This window comes from Thermobia domestica, chromosome 8, assembly GCF_964235325.1.
Source record: "Thermobia domestica chromosome 8, izTheDome1.hap1.1, whole genome shotgun sequence".
Lineage (NCBI taxonomy): Eukaryota > Metazoa > Arthropoda > Insecta > Zygentoma > Lepismatidae > Thermobia > Thermobia domestica.
In genome coordinates, this window is record NC_137461.1 from 165,560,812 (window position 1) to 165,578,367 (window position 17,556).

The 17,556-nt window shown below is 35.5% G+C and overlaps 1 protein-coding gene across 1 annotated transcript in view; it reads right to left on the bottom strand.

Moving 5' to 3' along the window:
• The window catches only part of Patronin (calmodulin-regulated spectrin-associated protein patronin), a gene marked incomplete in the record, with an annotated part of 438,489 nt that overhangs the window by 152,110 nt on the left and 268,823 nt on the right, over positions 1 to 17,556 (bottom strand). Inside the window, 2 exon segments of the mRNA XM_081769233.1 lie at positions 3,273 to 3,572; positions 8,502 to 8,629. Of these exon segments, the coding sequence (XP_081625359.1) occupies positions 3,273 to 3,572; positions 8,502 to 8,629 (428 nt within the window).

Here is a 17,556-nt window from a genome sequence, read left to right on the forward strand (position 1 = left end):
TGATATAGCAAACTTTCCCGGTTATTTTAGTGACCCTCAGAGAAATTCATAGCGGCCATCTTTGTTGGCTGGTGTAAACTCATGTACCACACTTAAGTCCAATTTTTTCATCTTAACGATTGTGCACAGCCGCCGAACGAGAGCGATGTGGTGTATGTCTTACCTCGTCTGCAAGACACGAATACTTTCTAGGGTATGTCTACGGTGTTCCTGAGGATTTCATCAGAACATAGTTTTACTCGGTAGCCGTAAGGCATATTTTTCGATGTGTCATCGGCAGGAAATTTTAAAATTCACCGGTATATGGTATGTTCATTCATGGCACCTAGTCCAAATGCAATGTTGGTGTTTTCCGCGGCTAGATGTGCAGAATATGTCAAATTTAACATAAAGGAAAGTCACATTCAATTGTATGTTCACGACCCTGTTCAGCGACACATTACCTCCTAACTGACTGGGCACCGCAGCCTCTGATTACGCGAGTGACCTCGACTATGGTTGCGTTACAAAGGGTCGTTTCGCATCCATATTAAACGATAAATCAGTAATTTCAATCACACACACTCTAACCCAAAAATTTCTGCAATGGGATCTTTACGAACAAATCAAATGAATCTATTTTTACAACCAATCCAACGAAAGTAGGACGTCTTACTAGGCTTTCGGAGCAAGATGAGAAACCTGTTTTCACTATGTCACTTTTTTCTTCTGTACGTATATTTGGCGCGAAAGATTTGGGTTCGATTCCCGCAGAAAGTCATGTGGTTCATATCCCACACGAACCTCTATGCTGAAAGGAATGTGGCCCTGAAACCATCCAACCTTCTGATCCCTAATCGAATCACTTTTTTCTTAATTGTATATTTCCCACTTCGTTTTAAGCCTTCGGTTACTGATCGACTTCGGCTTACTCCATATATCCAAATCTAACACCTTTTTGTAACCCACTGTTTGACAGAAACGCGTGTAATTTAATTATTCATTCTCCAGTATTTCTTCCTTCAAATATACATTTTTAGTAATCGTACTGACTTAAAACCCAAATTTCTTCTTCATTAAATTAAATTAGTTTCTATGGACTCTGCTCATATGTACACAGACATACTGTTCGAAATGGCTAAAATTTTTACGAAATGGAAAGAATAATCAAAAAAGATTATCACGTCCACTTTTAAAGTCAAAGGAAACAAATTGTTAGAAGTATTTTGCATGCTAATTGTTTTCAGTTTAAAGACTGATATCATCAAAAACATGGATTAGTAAAGAATAACCTTCTGCTTCTTGTTTAGGATAACATAGTTTTCATGAAAATTTCGCAGTGATTTAAGTGCAAAATTACAAGAAAAGCATAATTAACATTACCACTTTCGACACAGAGTAAAATGTTAGATATTCAACTAACTTAATTTTAGTTTACGAAGCTTTCTAGGTAAGAACCTGTTGAAGAGCACTGCCCTGGTGTTGAAGTTTATTGTTCCTTTTCAGCAACGGAGGCCATACGGAATGTGGACCTACCGCAAGTCTCTTCGCTAAGGCCACCCCCACTTTATAAAAAAATCAAGACAATGAAGAATATCAAAAATGTAAAAAATAAATCAGGTACCAACAAATTGCTATTAAATAAAGTAATAACCCTTTCTAAACGTTTTCTCATAGATCAGAAATTTCGGTGTGCAATTGTTCGGCCCCCAAATTTCTACACTATACTAAAGGTTTTCACAAAAAACTATTAGTCAAAGTATGAGCTCTAAGTAATTTAAATTTGTGTAACCTCTCTGTGACGAACATTTCTCCTTTACGAACAAATAATACGTATGTGCATATTATATATATATATATATATATATATATATATATATATATATATATATATATATATATATATATATATATATATATATATATATATATATATATATATATATATATATATATATATATATACACAGTTCCAATTTTATTTACTTATGACCAAAATCGTGGTTATTATCTGGCTTACTTTCTGCATTTTTAATATTCTTCGTTGTCTTTACGTTGTTCATTAAAATTGAGGAAAGTGGAGATGAGTTTCCTGAAGAAGCCTTAAGGTGGAATTTGAATCATTGTAATGCGTTAAATGCTTTCTCACCGTGAATCGAATCCGGGTATCGGTGCATTAAGGGCGCGAGCGCTAGCTAGTTAGCCAGTAGAGCAACAGGAAGAGCATGAAGAGGATTGCTAACTCTTTTCCTATAAATCTCTTTAACTATCCATTCGTATTTACAATTTAAGTAGCACTTCCTGAAGTTTTCTTCTGGGCTAATATACAAAATAACAATGCTTCCATATAATCAACCTTCCAAAGGGCTCAATTTTCCGGAATATAAAATCTCAATTTCATGAATGCTACAATATACGTAATTTTACATTCGTTCGAGTCGGACGCCTGAATAATACAGACAAATAAATCTTTTTGTCCCGACTAAAATATACGTATTGTTACGGAACAGAAATATCCCTTTAACGAACACGGACAGACTTTTCCTATCCCTCTCCCAACGTTTTAATAACCTCCTCATAACGGACACGAATTATTCTCATTTCGTAAGTACTTAGCACAGAAAGTACTTGCTGCAATTTGAAAATAAGTCTGTGATACAATGAAAGAGACAGAAAATATTTTTAGAATAAAGTGTCTTTGTCGTAATTCATTGACTTGGTGAATAACCATACGGAACAGCTGCAAACTGAATTTGACTTTATTTTTGTCCTCAATAAATTGGTTTCTGCTGGGAATTCTAGAAAACCTTCACGAGTTATTTTAATTTTTAGTATTTATGTGAATTATGATATTTAACATGGGGATGACATATACGTTGTACTTAAAAGAAAATTACTACATACACAGAATATTTCGCAGTACACACCCACATAAACACATATTCCAACGATATATTTTTTTCTTTACATAGGAGAATTTCCTCCCCTCACCTCTCCAATAAATCGAACAATGAATACAGAATTTATTTTTTTAATAAAAAAGAAAAATAAAAGAAAATATTTTTCTTTTTCTTCTTTTTTAAAAAAGAAACTTTTCTTGCTTTCTTTTACCTCTTTCTTTTTTTCTTCTTTTCATTTCTATCTTTTCCTCTTTTCTCTTCTTCCTCTTTCTGAGAGAGAAACGAAGAAAAATAGGGAGAGAAAGAAAGAAAAAGAAAAGAAGCTCCAATTGTATTTACTTATGACCAAAAATATTAAATTAATTATTTATTATTACAAAAAATTAAACATACTTAGCAACAATAGTACTATCTCCCCACGGCACTCTCCTGTCCGCTGGGACAGACTGGAGATGTTGACTATAATCTTCTATGTGCGGATGATGCATCTGAGGCTGACCCCACGTTCTTCTATGATTTTGTTCATGAAGGTAGAACTGTTGTTGTTCAGGAGGTAAAGATGATGGAATTGCAGCTACTTGTGGCATTTGCAATCTCTGGTTATCCGATCCAGAAACAAGAGTTTGAATCTGTTGCTGTTGGCTGGCCAGCCTTTGAATATCGGCTTGCAGTTCATGAAGATTTGTATTCATTCTGAAGAAACGAAAAACATGTGGTTTGCAAATATAATATTAGTCGACAAATTATTAAAAAAAACTTACATCCTACATAAACCATATACAACTATTAGTTCTATTTTATAGCATATTTTTTTGTTAATAAGAAACTACTTTAATAGAGCACAATTTAATTATGTAAATAACTAATATTATTCTGACCGGAGTATGCACTTCTTTATTAAAAACAAAGTATTTCGTAACAGTTTCCATAGCGTAACATTATCTTCCTCAGACGTTCATTTGATTACCTACATAAATATGAACATACATATTAACGTCTGAAGAAGATAACGTTACGTTATGGAAACTGTTACGAAATACACCCTGTTTCAAAAAGAATACAAGTATTTCGAATGCATATATTTATTACACTTTAAGACATACGAATATGAAATTTTACACACATATTTACGAACCTCTCAAGTTCAAATTACATATGTTCAATATATCCTCCATCAGCGACACGAACAATATCACATCGATACTCAAATTCCTCCCATACTCGGGCAAGCATGTCCTGCGTCACTGATGTTATGGCAGTACGGATCCGGCTCTTCAACTCTTCCAGGTTCTGTGGGAGTGGTGGTATACAAACGTTGTCTTTAACGAAACCCCACAGGAAGAAGTCACAGAGTGTCAAATCCGATAACCGTGGAGGCCAGCTGAGACATGCTAAGTCGCCAGCTCCTTGACGACCAATCCAACGGTTCGGTAGTTTCATATAGATAATCACGCACTTGGCGACTCCAGTGAGGGGGTGCCCCATCTTGTTGAAAAATGAAGTTGTCTTCGTGCAGCCTCGGAAACAACCAGTTTTGTAACATAGTGAGATAATGCTGACTGTTAACTGATTTTCATTAAAGAAGAATAGGCCGTAAACAGATGATCGGGATATCGCACAAAACACACTGACTTTGGGCAAATCTCGTACATGTTCAATGACTGCATATGGGTTCTGTAGGCCCCACATTCGAACATTTTGTTTGTTCATCTGACCACTAACACGGAAAGTCACTCCATCACTGAATACGATGCGTTGTGCAAAAGTGTTATCATTGTCAATGGCATCCAGAATCTCGTTACAAAATGCCACACGTTTGCGTCTATCATCAGGACGCAGAGCGTGTAACAGAAATAACTTGTACAGCTTCATAACCAACCGACGTCTCAAAACACGCCAAATTGTTGTTGGCACTTGTAACTCCTAAGTGGCACGACGAGTTGATTTTGAAGGACTACGTTGGAAAGCAGTTTGAATTCGTGCAACATTTTCTTCAGGGACACGAGGGCGGCCAGGACTCTTTCCATTACATAGACATCCTGTATCTACAAACTGTCGATACCATCTGCGAATGTTCCACCCATTCGGAGGATCAATTTGGTACCTGAACCTGAAACGTCTTTGCACTGTAATCACGGAATTGCACTTCGCAAACTCGAGAACACAAAATGATTTCTGCTGCGGAGTAGCCATTTTAAACATATGACGGTTACCAAGCAAAACAGAAGATAACTGACATTAATATAATTATTAATATAAACTAGACTATGTATTTGTTTCTCCAATAGCCGAGCCGAGGCGCAGCGATCGATAGTTTAGACAAAATAATTCTTCGTAATACGTATATTCTTTTTGAAACAGGATGTACTTTATTTTTAATAAAGAAGTGCATACTCTGGTCAGAAAAATATTATTTATTTAAATAATAACTCCAGAGTCTACATGGAGGAATTAATTATGTAGTCTCAGTAGTGAATATTAAATCAGTAAGTTAGTTTAATTCCATTAAATATTTCCAGCATTCATCTGTTCTCAAACTAAACATAATTGTAAAAGCACACCCAAATAAATTTTTTCTACATCTTCTATAAAAATATTTTCTGATGCGAGATGGAACTTTCGTTGTTCAGTATATGCACAATGAAATATGGATACATCAAACACAAGTATGTTTCAATGTCAATTTCTATCAATATATTTTCGGAAAGTTCTCTCTTGCTGACGATTAATGTTGCATGAACACATCACTTACGGCCATACTCGAAGTGGAACGACGCTTGAATCCAGAAAAGTTACTCTGATATTTCAAGAATTGCGTCTCGTATTTATCCCACACGAGTCAAGTACCTAACCGCTTTTCCCCTGCTTAATCATGGAATGATAACCCTTCGTATCAGTCACCTTCCCCATCTTATGCACCTCTTTCTGAAACTCCGGTAAGATTTCAAATGTGTTACATGCGCCCTTATCTAAGGTAATTGCTCAAATATTTGACAACAGTGTATTCCTTATTTTGGACAGCACGGGAAATATAACATGAGTTGTGACATAGATCGTTTCCCCTTGGTGAATTTAAAGTGGCAACGCAAATACTAAAGGGCATGCATATCTAAAGTAAGGAAAGTAAGATTTTTTTCTTCAAAGCGAGAAAAAATCGCTCATAAACAAAGTAGAAGCGTTCAAATATTAGAATCTCATAAGGGAAAGCTATTTTTAGTTTTTCTTATTATTAATCCTTGGTGAGCATACAAAAAGGAAAATTGACGTTACAAGTATATATTTACTGAATTCTGTTCTATTGAAGTGTCGTAATATCTTCTAATTACAAAAAGGTCATTATCTGGAATACACCTTCAGTATTTACTGAATTGTATTCTATTGAAGTGTCGTAGTATCTTCTAATTACAAAAAGGTCATTATCTGAAATACACCTTCAGTATTATGATTGTTTTTCTGCCACTTTTGTCTTGTACAGAAATAAAAATACATTCCTTACGTTATTTACACAAAATTATTATTATAAATGAAAAGTGTGTTTCTATTCCTATGCTAAACAAAAGATTAGCAAGAAGAGTGCACATAATATTGCAGGTACCTTTTACAATTTTTGTGCCCTTAACAGATTGATGGTAAAGGGCTGGTTACCATATTCATACAGTTTAATATGATGATTTGATCATTGGCAGGAATTTGAAGTTAAAATCGTCAAATCCAGAATAAGTTACAGAGACGATTTGTTCCAGGTAAGCGGTTGTAATAGATACTAATGAAACACAATTCGAATTACGCTTGAAACACAACGACTTATCATGCGAATTACAATTGTTTTAACGTCTCAGACATAAAGTTATTCTTGACGGGCTATATGCTGTTTCAAGCGAATCACTCTTGCAATCTCAATGAGGTATATGGCTGATCAATAACTAAGATGGAGTGTGTAACGTGTGATCAGTAGAGTAATAACACTGATATTGCGATTTTAAACAGCATAGCTTCATCTCATCTATTATTACTAAGAGTGCTTCAGCACAAATATTAACACTTTTAATGTTGTTGTGCTTTAAGTAATAAGCCAGCGAATTACAATCATACCCAGGTTATGTTGCAATTTCTCTTCTCATATAGCACACAAACGTTATGTTTTTATTAAATAACACTTTTTAAAAATTCCACATTGAAAACGTACACTTTTTGGAAGCATTTACCGAATAGATATACATATTTATATTTAATTAGTACACTGCACTGTTCTCTTTTAATAACTTGACAAGTGTCCAGTATCATGTGGTGAAATTTTCAGCAAAGATTAAAACTAATAATTCGGTATTATTGATAAATTTACAATGTACCGTTCCTATTGTGTACAGTGTTACACAATGAAAAATAAAATTTACAATAAGACAGACTTAAGGGTGACGCAAAACTAATTTTACTGCACTCAGTTACTTTGAAATGAAATCTTTTGTTTAACGACCCACGATTATGCTCTATAGGCTATCAGACACATTTGTTAGTGTGGAATTCAGATCTCTCTCACAGGCTTCGACCCCCTTTCTGCCTGCTTGATAAAATGAATACAGGTGCCTACATATTATATTGTACAACGAAGATGTTGACTCTGATGATTTTTGAGGTCTGAATTAAACACTAGAATAGTTTGAGTAAACATTCTATACAACACGTCCTCTTCACATACTTAATAAATACTTTTCACCATTAGAATGCTGCACAATTTTTAACTTGCTTTTACTTTGCAATCAAGTTCATTTTTTTATTTGCTTATTCTTTTTATCAAATTTCTCAAATCTGAAAAATCGTTCCCATCAATTTTTAACTTACACGCAACTAGATACTTGTTTATTTGCCTTTTTGATATTTGGTAATTTCCTTAATTTGAGTTTTTTTAAACGTTTATTTCAGAATGGTTGAAACTTTTCTAAACATTTCCGGGTAAGTTTTAATTTGTAACAGCTGTGGTGTATCACACTGGCAATGGCCCTGCCTAAAAGGAATTTTACGACTTCGTAATACATCATTGGAATGTCTACCTAGATATGCACATTCATGAAGCACACATTAGATTGCGCAACATATCTCTAACTTTGTGTCATTTTCTGAGCCATTTCAACATATTTCTGAGCATTTTTTAGGCTGATAACAATGGTGTAACTCACTTTCTTCCTTCTTAATTACGCTGAAACCTCATTTGTACACAAAAAGGAAAATAATTATACGAACATGATAGCAGTTTTGTACCTAACACATTATTTTTGTGTCGATTACGGATGTTTTGGACTAGTCTAGAAGCAGTTTTAAAAAACTGTACAATACAGTAAATATTGAATGACCAAGAAAATGTTATTCTAGCTCCATTGTTCATTGTATATGTAGTAGCATAGATTTGTAAGATTTTTCTTCTATGGATTTTTAAAGTATTATTTTGCACGCTTTAGTCAGGATTTTATCAAGTCAAAGCAGTATCCATTTTACTCTAATTATATATTGGTTATTCGAGGTGCTCTTTTATTTATTTATCTGATCTTCCTAAAATGACTAACATTTAAACTGCAAAATTAAAATACACTGCCCCCAGAATCCGTACAAATTAATAACTATGCTTACTTCGCTAAGGACTGCTGATATTGTTCCAAGTCCATATTTTCAATGTCTGGCGTCTTTCTTTCTTCCACAAAAGGTGCAGAGCCATCAAGCCATTTATGTTCTACTGATCTGGCATCTTCAGTAATCTCCTACATCGTAAATAACAACAGAATGACTAGAAAGTGTTCAATCATGAGAAAAGCTACTTCACTAAAGTAGGTAAATTACTTACGTGGCTTCAACAAAAGAATCTTAATGTAGAAATAGGAAAAGCAAACCGTAAGGTATTTACATCGATATTTTGCGTATCACCCATGTTAAAGAACCAAGAATATTTATTTATTTTTTAAAATCATTAACAGAACCAAGTACAATATACATTGATTTACTGAAATGCATATATGTCCTTTGTCAAAATATATAAGTTTATAGTGAAATCTAAACCACTGTAGTGCGTTCTATGCTCTTCCATCAGGAATTGAACCAGGGACAGCGCGCACCAAAGGCAGGAAGACGGGTTAACATATTATTTATTTACTTATTTTGCTGCCAACAGTTAACCCGAATCAAAGCATCTGTAACCTTTCTTTCATGTTCGTTTTCATATATTACGGTTATTAATTATTATTATTAGACTATCTGAAGTGGAATGTTTTGTAGCTATTTTTTGACTAAAAAGATATCTTGAAGAAGAAAGAAGGAGAAAGAAAAACTTCGACGTATATTTTGGCAGCTGCTCTAAAACTCTATAAAACTATCATTTCACGGATAATCTGTTCCGAATGTTTGTTAATGGATAGTTCTTAAATGAGAAAATCTACAATGGATTTAGCGCGGGAGTTCAAGAAGTAACTGATGGAAGTAGCATAGATTACTGAATTTATTTGAAAATTTACTTTTCTACGGACACAAGGTCAGTACTATTTTGTACTTACTACGAAGTTTGCTAGTATTCGCATTATATTTTCTACAAAAATATTTCGTCTGTATTACATTTTATACATATATTTTACACTCATCTTATTTACATTCAAAAAATATATGGATGTGATGAATCGTTTAAGGCAAATAAATATCTTATAAATTATTTTACATTAGACATGAAAGACGAACTATTTACTTTCAGCATCTGGGCAAAAAACAGTAAATAAATAAGTAAAAAAAGAAAGAAGTGTAGTTTCTTTTGATTTTTCAAATTCTACAATCAAAAATGAAATCTTTAAGTTTTACGTCCCACGGTTATGCCGGTTAGGCTAAAGGAGACGGTGATAATGAGAGATGAGTGAAATGGTGGAATGAAGAAAGTGGGAGGAAACGGGAGAACCCCGAGAAAACCCACGAGCACGATGTTTGTCCACCGAAGCAAAAATAAGAGCATCTATTACCAAGCCCTACGAAACAATTTCTATATATATCATCAAGCATTCTGGCGACCTAACTGCATAATCAGCTGCTGCTTCATGTTTACAGAAGGTTGTTCATTATAAAAATATTCGACTTTGAACCAATTACTTGGCTACTAAATTCCCTTTCTCTATCACTGATTGTGCTCTAAGTACCGACCATGTGCTCGAATGATTGTCCGGCAGCGTAGTTTCCACTGCAGCAAACTCCTGTGCAGAATGGAAATGGAAATGCCTGTTTGAGGAGTCCAAACCCACAGTAGTTCACTGGTGAAGCGTCCGTGGATTTCATATGGATAGACGAATATAAGACCACTCGAATTCCCGTCTCTTCTGCCTTTCCTGAGATGATTGAGCAGTACGACTGTAGGCCATGTTTATGTGAATCCAGATTTGCGGTCTAATCGCCGTACAGGCGAAGGAAGTTCTGAAAGGCTATAATAATCCTATTCACGGTAGAAAGTGGATCAAATTCTGTTGGTCTTATCTAGGTACAGCCACTCTTCATCCAGGGTACAAACTTATTTCCATTTGCAACTGTGAGGTAAATTTCATACAGTTTCCTAACCTAACCTAACCGATCCTAGATGTGGCACTCTAGGAGGCGGTGTCCGTGCACTTTGCGGCGGGCTTTCAATGCGATGTTCTTCCGGATAATGTTAGGCCCGTATTTAGGTAAGTGCTATTCTGTGCTTGAGCAGAGGGCGGTAAAATTTTGGATTTTTTTTAAGATTCACAATGAAGTTATATTTAACACTAGCGCATATTACCCGCTTCGCTGGGTTGAAATAAACAATTTAAATGCACATCTTTCTATGTTGTATGGCTGAATTTGGATCTACGTTGCATCGTAAGTATTAATGATCATGTTACTGAAACTGATATTGCTCATTTTCGATCATTTTAATGTGTCACCCCTCCTCATCCCCCAAGTGTCGGGGCTAAAAATGGATTTAAACAGCATCAGAAGTGCCACTCATCATCTCGGCGACCGCAAGAACTATAAATTCGATACTAATATCGGTCACTTTTGACCATATTATATATATATATACACAGAGGGTTGATTAATTCCTGTGTCAATTTTATTTGTTCACTGTGCAAAAGTAGTACGAGGCAAAGCCGTGCAATTTGGTGTAACTTTAGACGAAGGTCATAAGTTTTGTTTCGCCATAGAAGCATGTCACTTGTACTAAAGATTGAAGAGATATAGGGTCAAAGATCAAATTTCGATTTTTTCCTTATGGGATTGCAATGGTAAATTATGAAAGAGCCTGAAAAAACCGTAAATCGAAGTGATAACAAAGAAAAAGCTGCATGGTATGATTCTATGTTGCAAGCCGACCAAATATTCGTCAATCAATTGTCATGGTCAGAGGTCACGGTCAGATCAAAGTCATAGGCCACCTTGAGAACCCACTTGACATGATGAGGTACGGTCATTGCGTTGTTTTCAGTTTATTCAAATGGTTTCTCAAGGTGACCTGTGACCTTGATCTGAGAGTGACCTCTGACCATGACACTTGATTGACGCATATTTGGTCGGCTTGCGACATAGAATCATGCCATACAGCTTTTTCTTTGTTATCACTTCGATTTACGTTTTTTTCAGGCTCTTTTAGAGTTTACCATTGCAATCCCATAAGGAAAAAATCGAAATTTGACCTTTGACCCTGTATCTCTTCAATCTTTAATACAAATGACATGCTTCTATAGCGAAACAAAACTTATGTCCTTTGTCTAAAGTTACACCAAATTGCACGTCTTTACCTGATGCCACTTTTGCACTGGGAACAAATGAAATTTACACACGAATTAATAAACCCTCTGTATATATTTCCCCCTCCCCATGTTGCGAGCCATGCATCGGAAGTATCACCGTTCATCTTAGCGACCCCCCAAAAATGTGGATTCAGCACTAATATCGGTCATTTTCGATCATTTTTAAATCTCTCTTCCTCCCCTTTCCCCAAGTTGCGGGTTTGAATTTGGATTTAAACGGGATCGAAAGTATCACTATTCATCTAAGGGACCCAGACAACTAAAAATTCGACATTGATAGTGGCCATTTTCTAGAGCACTGGCAGAATATGAAGTTTCCACATTATTAATGTAAAATTTGACATTCTTATTGGAAAATGTCTGAATTTTTTAAATTTCAAAAGTAAACTAGAGATGATTACTGTTTAGCCCCTGTTTTGGGAGCGTAAACACAAAAGTTCATGTTTCTTATGGGAAATTCAATGTTAAACTTTGGAGACAGTTTTCTCCAATAACTATTGCTAAGGATTTTGCTACAAATGAATGTTATTTGATATAAAATACAATGACACTCATCCGCAATGCTAGTGGAGTCGTCTCAAACATTATTTTGGTTAAGGCTCCCCCTTTGGGGGGCAAGGAGCATAAAAAAGTGGTGGGTGGAGTGTTACTAAAATCCCAATTTCTATTTTAGGAGCGCCAGTAAGCGTAAGATTCATCACAAATTCCACAGAACTAATATTCTGATACTCCTTGCATGTGCCAGTAACTCATATGGGGCTACAGCCCCCTATTCAAAAGTCACATTAAAAATTCAGCGTAATTATTTTTTGCACGGACATACGGGAAAAAATATTTTGTTTTTGTCAATTAATGTGAAATTTGTTGTTATTGTAATAGAAAGTTAAGGTTTTGAAATCTGGAATGTTATTTTGGTAACGCACAACCTGAGGGAAGAGGGGGGCACAGAGGACGTAGCATAAGATGGTGAATCTTTATAGAAATTTCAAATTTGGTTGTGGAAATGCCAACCAGCGTCAGATTAATCACAAATGTCGCAGAATTAATTTCCGATGCTCCTTGCATGTCAGTGATTGATATTGGGCTACAGCCCCCTTTCCAAAAATTACATTAAAAATTCACCATAATCTTTTTTACAGGGACATAGGGAAAAAGTATTTTGTTTTCGATAATTAATGTGAAATTTGTTATTGTAGTAAGAAGGTAAGGTTTTAAAATCTGGAATGTTAGTTTTGTAACACACTGCCTTAGGGGGGCACAGGGAGCGTAGCATAAGATGGTGGATCTTTACAAAAGTTCAAAAAAAATTTTTTTATGGAAATGTCAGTGAGCGTTAGCTTAATAGTCCAGGAACTTTAGTCAAAAAATGGGTGTTTCTTCGGAAAAATTAGAAGCCAAGGTTTTTCTTCACAAAAACGATCATTAGGTCATTCTAAATGACATATCAAAAGTCCCCGACTTTCTGCTGTACGCTTCCCCTTTTTTCGGGGGGTGGAAGTGGGGGAGGAAAACACAATTTAAAATACAATCAAATTCAGCTTATTTGCATGTTAACCTAAATATTCCGAATAAAAAAACAAAATTTACCGGGAACGCTTAGCACATTTGCTCGCAAATGTTTCACAGGAAGTCCCAAAGAATATCGGGTTGGGTTTCGGAAATATGACGTCATCAAAATGGCCGACGCCAGAATTTGTAGTGTTTTGTGGGAATGGTTATAACTTTCCGCAGAATAGTGGTAAAACCGTCGTTTTTGTTTCAAATTGAAGATAATTAATTACCAAATGTACGGAATGAAACGTGCTTCTGCATTGTTAATTTCTTTCGAAATACAAAAAAACTAGTTTTTGAGTACCTGGTTTTAAGTGTAAATACAAATAACTCAGTAATCATAAAATATTTCAAAATATATCTTCAAATAAAGGTTGTAGAACATTACAAAATCTTTCCAACGGTATCTGTACCTGCATTTTTTGTAACTAAAACCAACTAAAAGGGAGATGTCCAACTGCACAATTAAGGGACCAGTATTTAGATATGGTGTTAATCCGTAAAGAGGTTATTGGGGCAGAGAGGATGGGTGACTGGAAGGCATATCTGTCTGCAGTGAAGAGGATGATTCCGTATTTCGACGCCGCAGGATATTTTTTGTACGCTAAAAGTGCCAACTTGTTTGTACAACACATGGTAAAGTTGGAGAACATAATGGATGGAGAAATCTATAGAAAATTTACTGCAGACTTTTTCACTGTTAAGCAATCAGACAAATTTTTTAGTGGAACTCCAAAAGATATGGTAATAGAACAGTCAGTCACTCATGAAGTCTTCAAAGATACGAGGAGGCTTTGTGGAAGAAGTACAAAAGAGAATGTTTTAACTAAGTTTGTTGTTGGTTTGTTAAGTGCGAGCAACATTTCTGAAGGACTAGAAAACTTTTGTGGTATTTCGTTTGCAAGTGGAGAACATCACGTAGATGCACGAGAATTTCGAATCAAACGGGACCAAGAAGATGTTAGGAAAGTATCAGAGTGGTTCAGTGCCCACAACCCTTTCCCAAATGTACAAGTGATCATGTCTATAGCAACAGGGGTTACAAGTAATGTGGAGAAGATAAACTGCTACGATGCACTGAACATTGGAGCAACCATGATGGAAAGAAAAGTTGGTGACAATTTTCATGACATAAAATATTCTCGTACTGATAGGGTTCTTTCTCTTCAAACAGTTAACAGTCACCTTACGGTACATGATGTTACTGTGCCTGTCGATCCACTGCTGTTGTTTCAACGATTCAGCGTAATCAAAAGATCAGATGATGACCTTCGAGCATGTTTAAATTTCGAACTGGATCCTTACCCAATGGCTCTTTTTGATGCAACTGGAATGAGAAAAACGAAGAAATCATCCTTATTCAACATCTTCAACCCGACCAATGTTCATCCTGATCTCGGAAACGCAAACTACGTCGTTGATGGAGGGTTCCTTCTTCATCGAGTGGTGTGGCGTCAAAACGATTCTTTCATGGATATTTGTGATAAATATGTGGCATATGTGGAAAAACACTTCGGTCAAAACACTGTCATTGTATTTGATGGATATGGTAATCCTCAGAAAAATGTAAAAGGCATGGAGCAACTTCGACGATGCTCGAAAGCAGCATCAAAAACAATTATATTTGATGGAAACATGGTTGCGACGAGCCAACAAAACTTTCTCGCCAATGCAAACAACAAAAGTAGGTTGATTGGTTTGCTCACTGATAAATTCAAGGCTGCCAATATTGATGTCAAACAAGCAGAGAATGATGTTGATGTCCTCATTGTAGAAACCGCACTCACGATATCAAAAATTAATTCTAATTCTACAGTTATTGTTGGTGAAGATATTCATTTGTTAGTAATCATGACAGCTCGATCTCCGCCGAATTTAGAAATATGTTCTTGAAGCCAGGAAAAGGAAAGACAGAGCAGAAGATTTACTCATCAAGGAGTTTAGAAGGTGTATTCAAAAATCACATTTTATTTCTACATGCTTTTTTAGGCTGTGATGGAACATCTGCCATTTTTCAGAAGGGGAAATCAACTTGTTTGAAATTATTACAAAAACGTCAAGATTTAAAACGTGTCGTAGAAATTTTTAATCGAAGTAATGTTTCCAATCCAGAAATAACTGAAAATGGCATACAGTTTTTTTTTCGGGGGGGGGGGGGGGTATAAGGTGCATCTGCAAATTACATTTCACTAAATGATTACCTTTATCATTATTTCACCAAATCCGTGAAGACAAAGAAGTCTGTCAATTTAAAAGCCATACCACCGACTTCAGCTGCAGCACAACATTTGTTTCGGGTTTATTACCACGTACAAACATGGCTCGGAAACCAACTAAATCCTAAGGAGTAGGGTTGGGTTATGAAAGACAATTTGTTAGTACCAATTCGATCAACGCAGCCACCTGCTCCACCGTCCCTTTAAAATGATTTTCTGTTCATGATTTAAAGGATACGGCAATGTGTGTGGATGTCGAAAGCTGGGTCTGTTCTGCTCTCTTGCTTGTGCAAATTGTCACGGACAATCCTGTTTGAATGTCACTCCAACGGAAGGAATCTCTGAACGTGAAATATTCATGGACACCGAAGAAATAGAGGCCGAATACTTATTGAGTTCCTTTGATGATTGATAAATAATAATTGTGATTATAGCATGTCCCAAACCAGGTGGACATGCTATAATTACAATTATTATTTATCAATCAGCAAAGGAACTCAATAACTAAACCATTTCAGGTAAGTTGAATAGTTTACATTTCTTATTCATTATTACTCTGAATTTTACATTTCTCATTCTACAAACGATAAGAATCTATCGCCGAACGTTGTAAATCCTCATTTTTGTATCTGTGTCTGGGGTGTGTGTGACTTACGGATTCTAATGCGATATTGAATCTTATATCCAATTTCTTCAATTTTTTTCAAAAAAGTGGGCTTATATTGTCTTTACAAGAGTCGGTCTATTAAATAAAACAACATACCTTCATTACATTTCAAAATACAAAAAAATTCAGGTACAGATACCGTTGGAAAGGCTTTATAATGCCCTACAACCATTGTTTGAAGTATATTTTGAAATATTTTATGATTACTGAGTTATTTGTATTTACACTTAAAACAAGGTACTCAAAAACTAGTTTTTTTGTTATTGTATCTCGAAAGAAATTAACGATACAGAAGCACGTTTCATTCCGTACATTTGGTAATTAATTATCTTCAATCTGAAACAAAAACGACGGTTTTACCACTATTCTGCGGAAAGTTATAACCATTCCCACAAAACACTACAAATTCTGGCGTCGGCCATTTTGATGACGTCATATTTCCGAAACCCGCCCAGATATTCTTTGGGACTTCCTGTGAAACATTTGCGAGCAAATGTGCTAAGCGTTCCCGGTAAATTTTGTTTTTTTATTCGGAATATTTAGGTTAACATACAAATAAGCTGAATTTGATTGTATTTTAAATTGTTTTCCTCCCCCACTTCCACCCTCTGAAAAAAGGGGAAGCGTACATCAGAAAGTCGGGGACTTTTGATATGTCATTTAGAATGACCTAATGAACGTTTTTGTAAAGAAAAACCTTGGCTTCTAATTTTTCCGAAGAAAGATGCTAAAGTTCCTGGACTATAATCACAAGTACCACAGAATTTATATTCCGGTGCTCCTTGCATGTGCAAGTGACTTGTATGGGGCTGTAGCCCCTCTACAAAAATCACATAAAAATGACCATAAATATCCTCAGCAGGGACATACGGGAATACATTTTTTTGGTAAATTAATATGAAATTTGGTATAATTGTAGTAAAAAAAGTATGCGTTCTAAACTCTGGAATATTAGTTTGGTAACGCACTTCCTTCGGGGGTCACAGTGGTCGTAGCATAAGCATTTGGGACTTTACAAATATTTAATTTTTTTCTGGAAACCAATGAACGTCAGATAAATCACAAATGTCGCAGAATTAATTTCCGACGCTCCTTACATGTGTCAGTAACTTATATGGGGCTATAGCCCCCCTTCCAAAAGTCACGTTAAAATTCACCATGAATGTTTTTTGCAGGGACATACAAAAAAAAAAAAAAAAAAAGCAATTTGGATTTTGTAAATTAATGTAAAATTTGTTGTTATTGTAGTAAAAAGGTAAGGTTTTGAAATCTGGAATGTTATTTTGGTAACGCACCACCTGAGGGTGTCACAGGGGGCGTAGCGTAAGATACTGGATCTTTATAAAGTTCCAAATTTTGTTATGGAAATGCCAGTGAACGTCAGATTAATCACAAATGCCAAAGAATTTGTATTCCGATGCTTCTTGCATGTACCAGTGACTGATATGGGGCTGTAG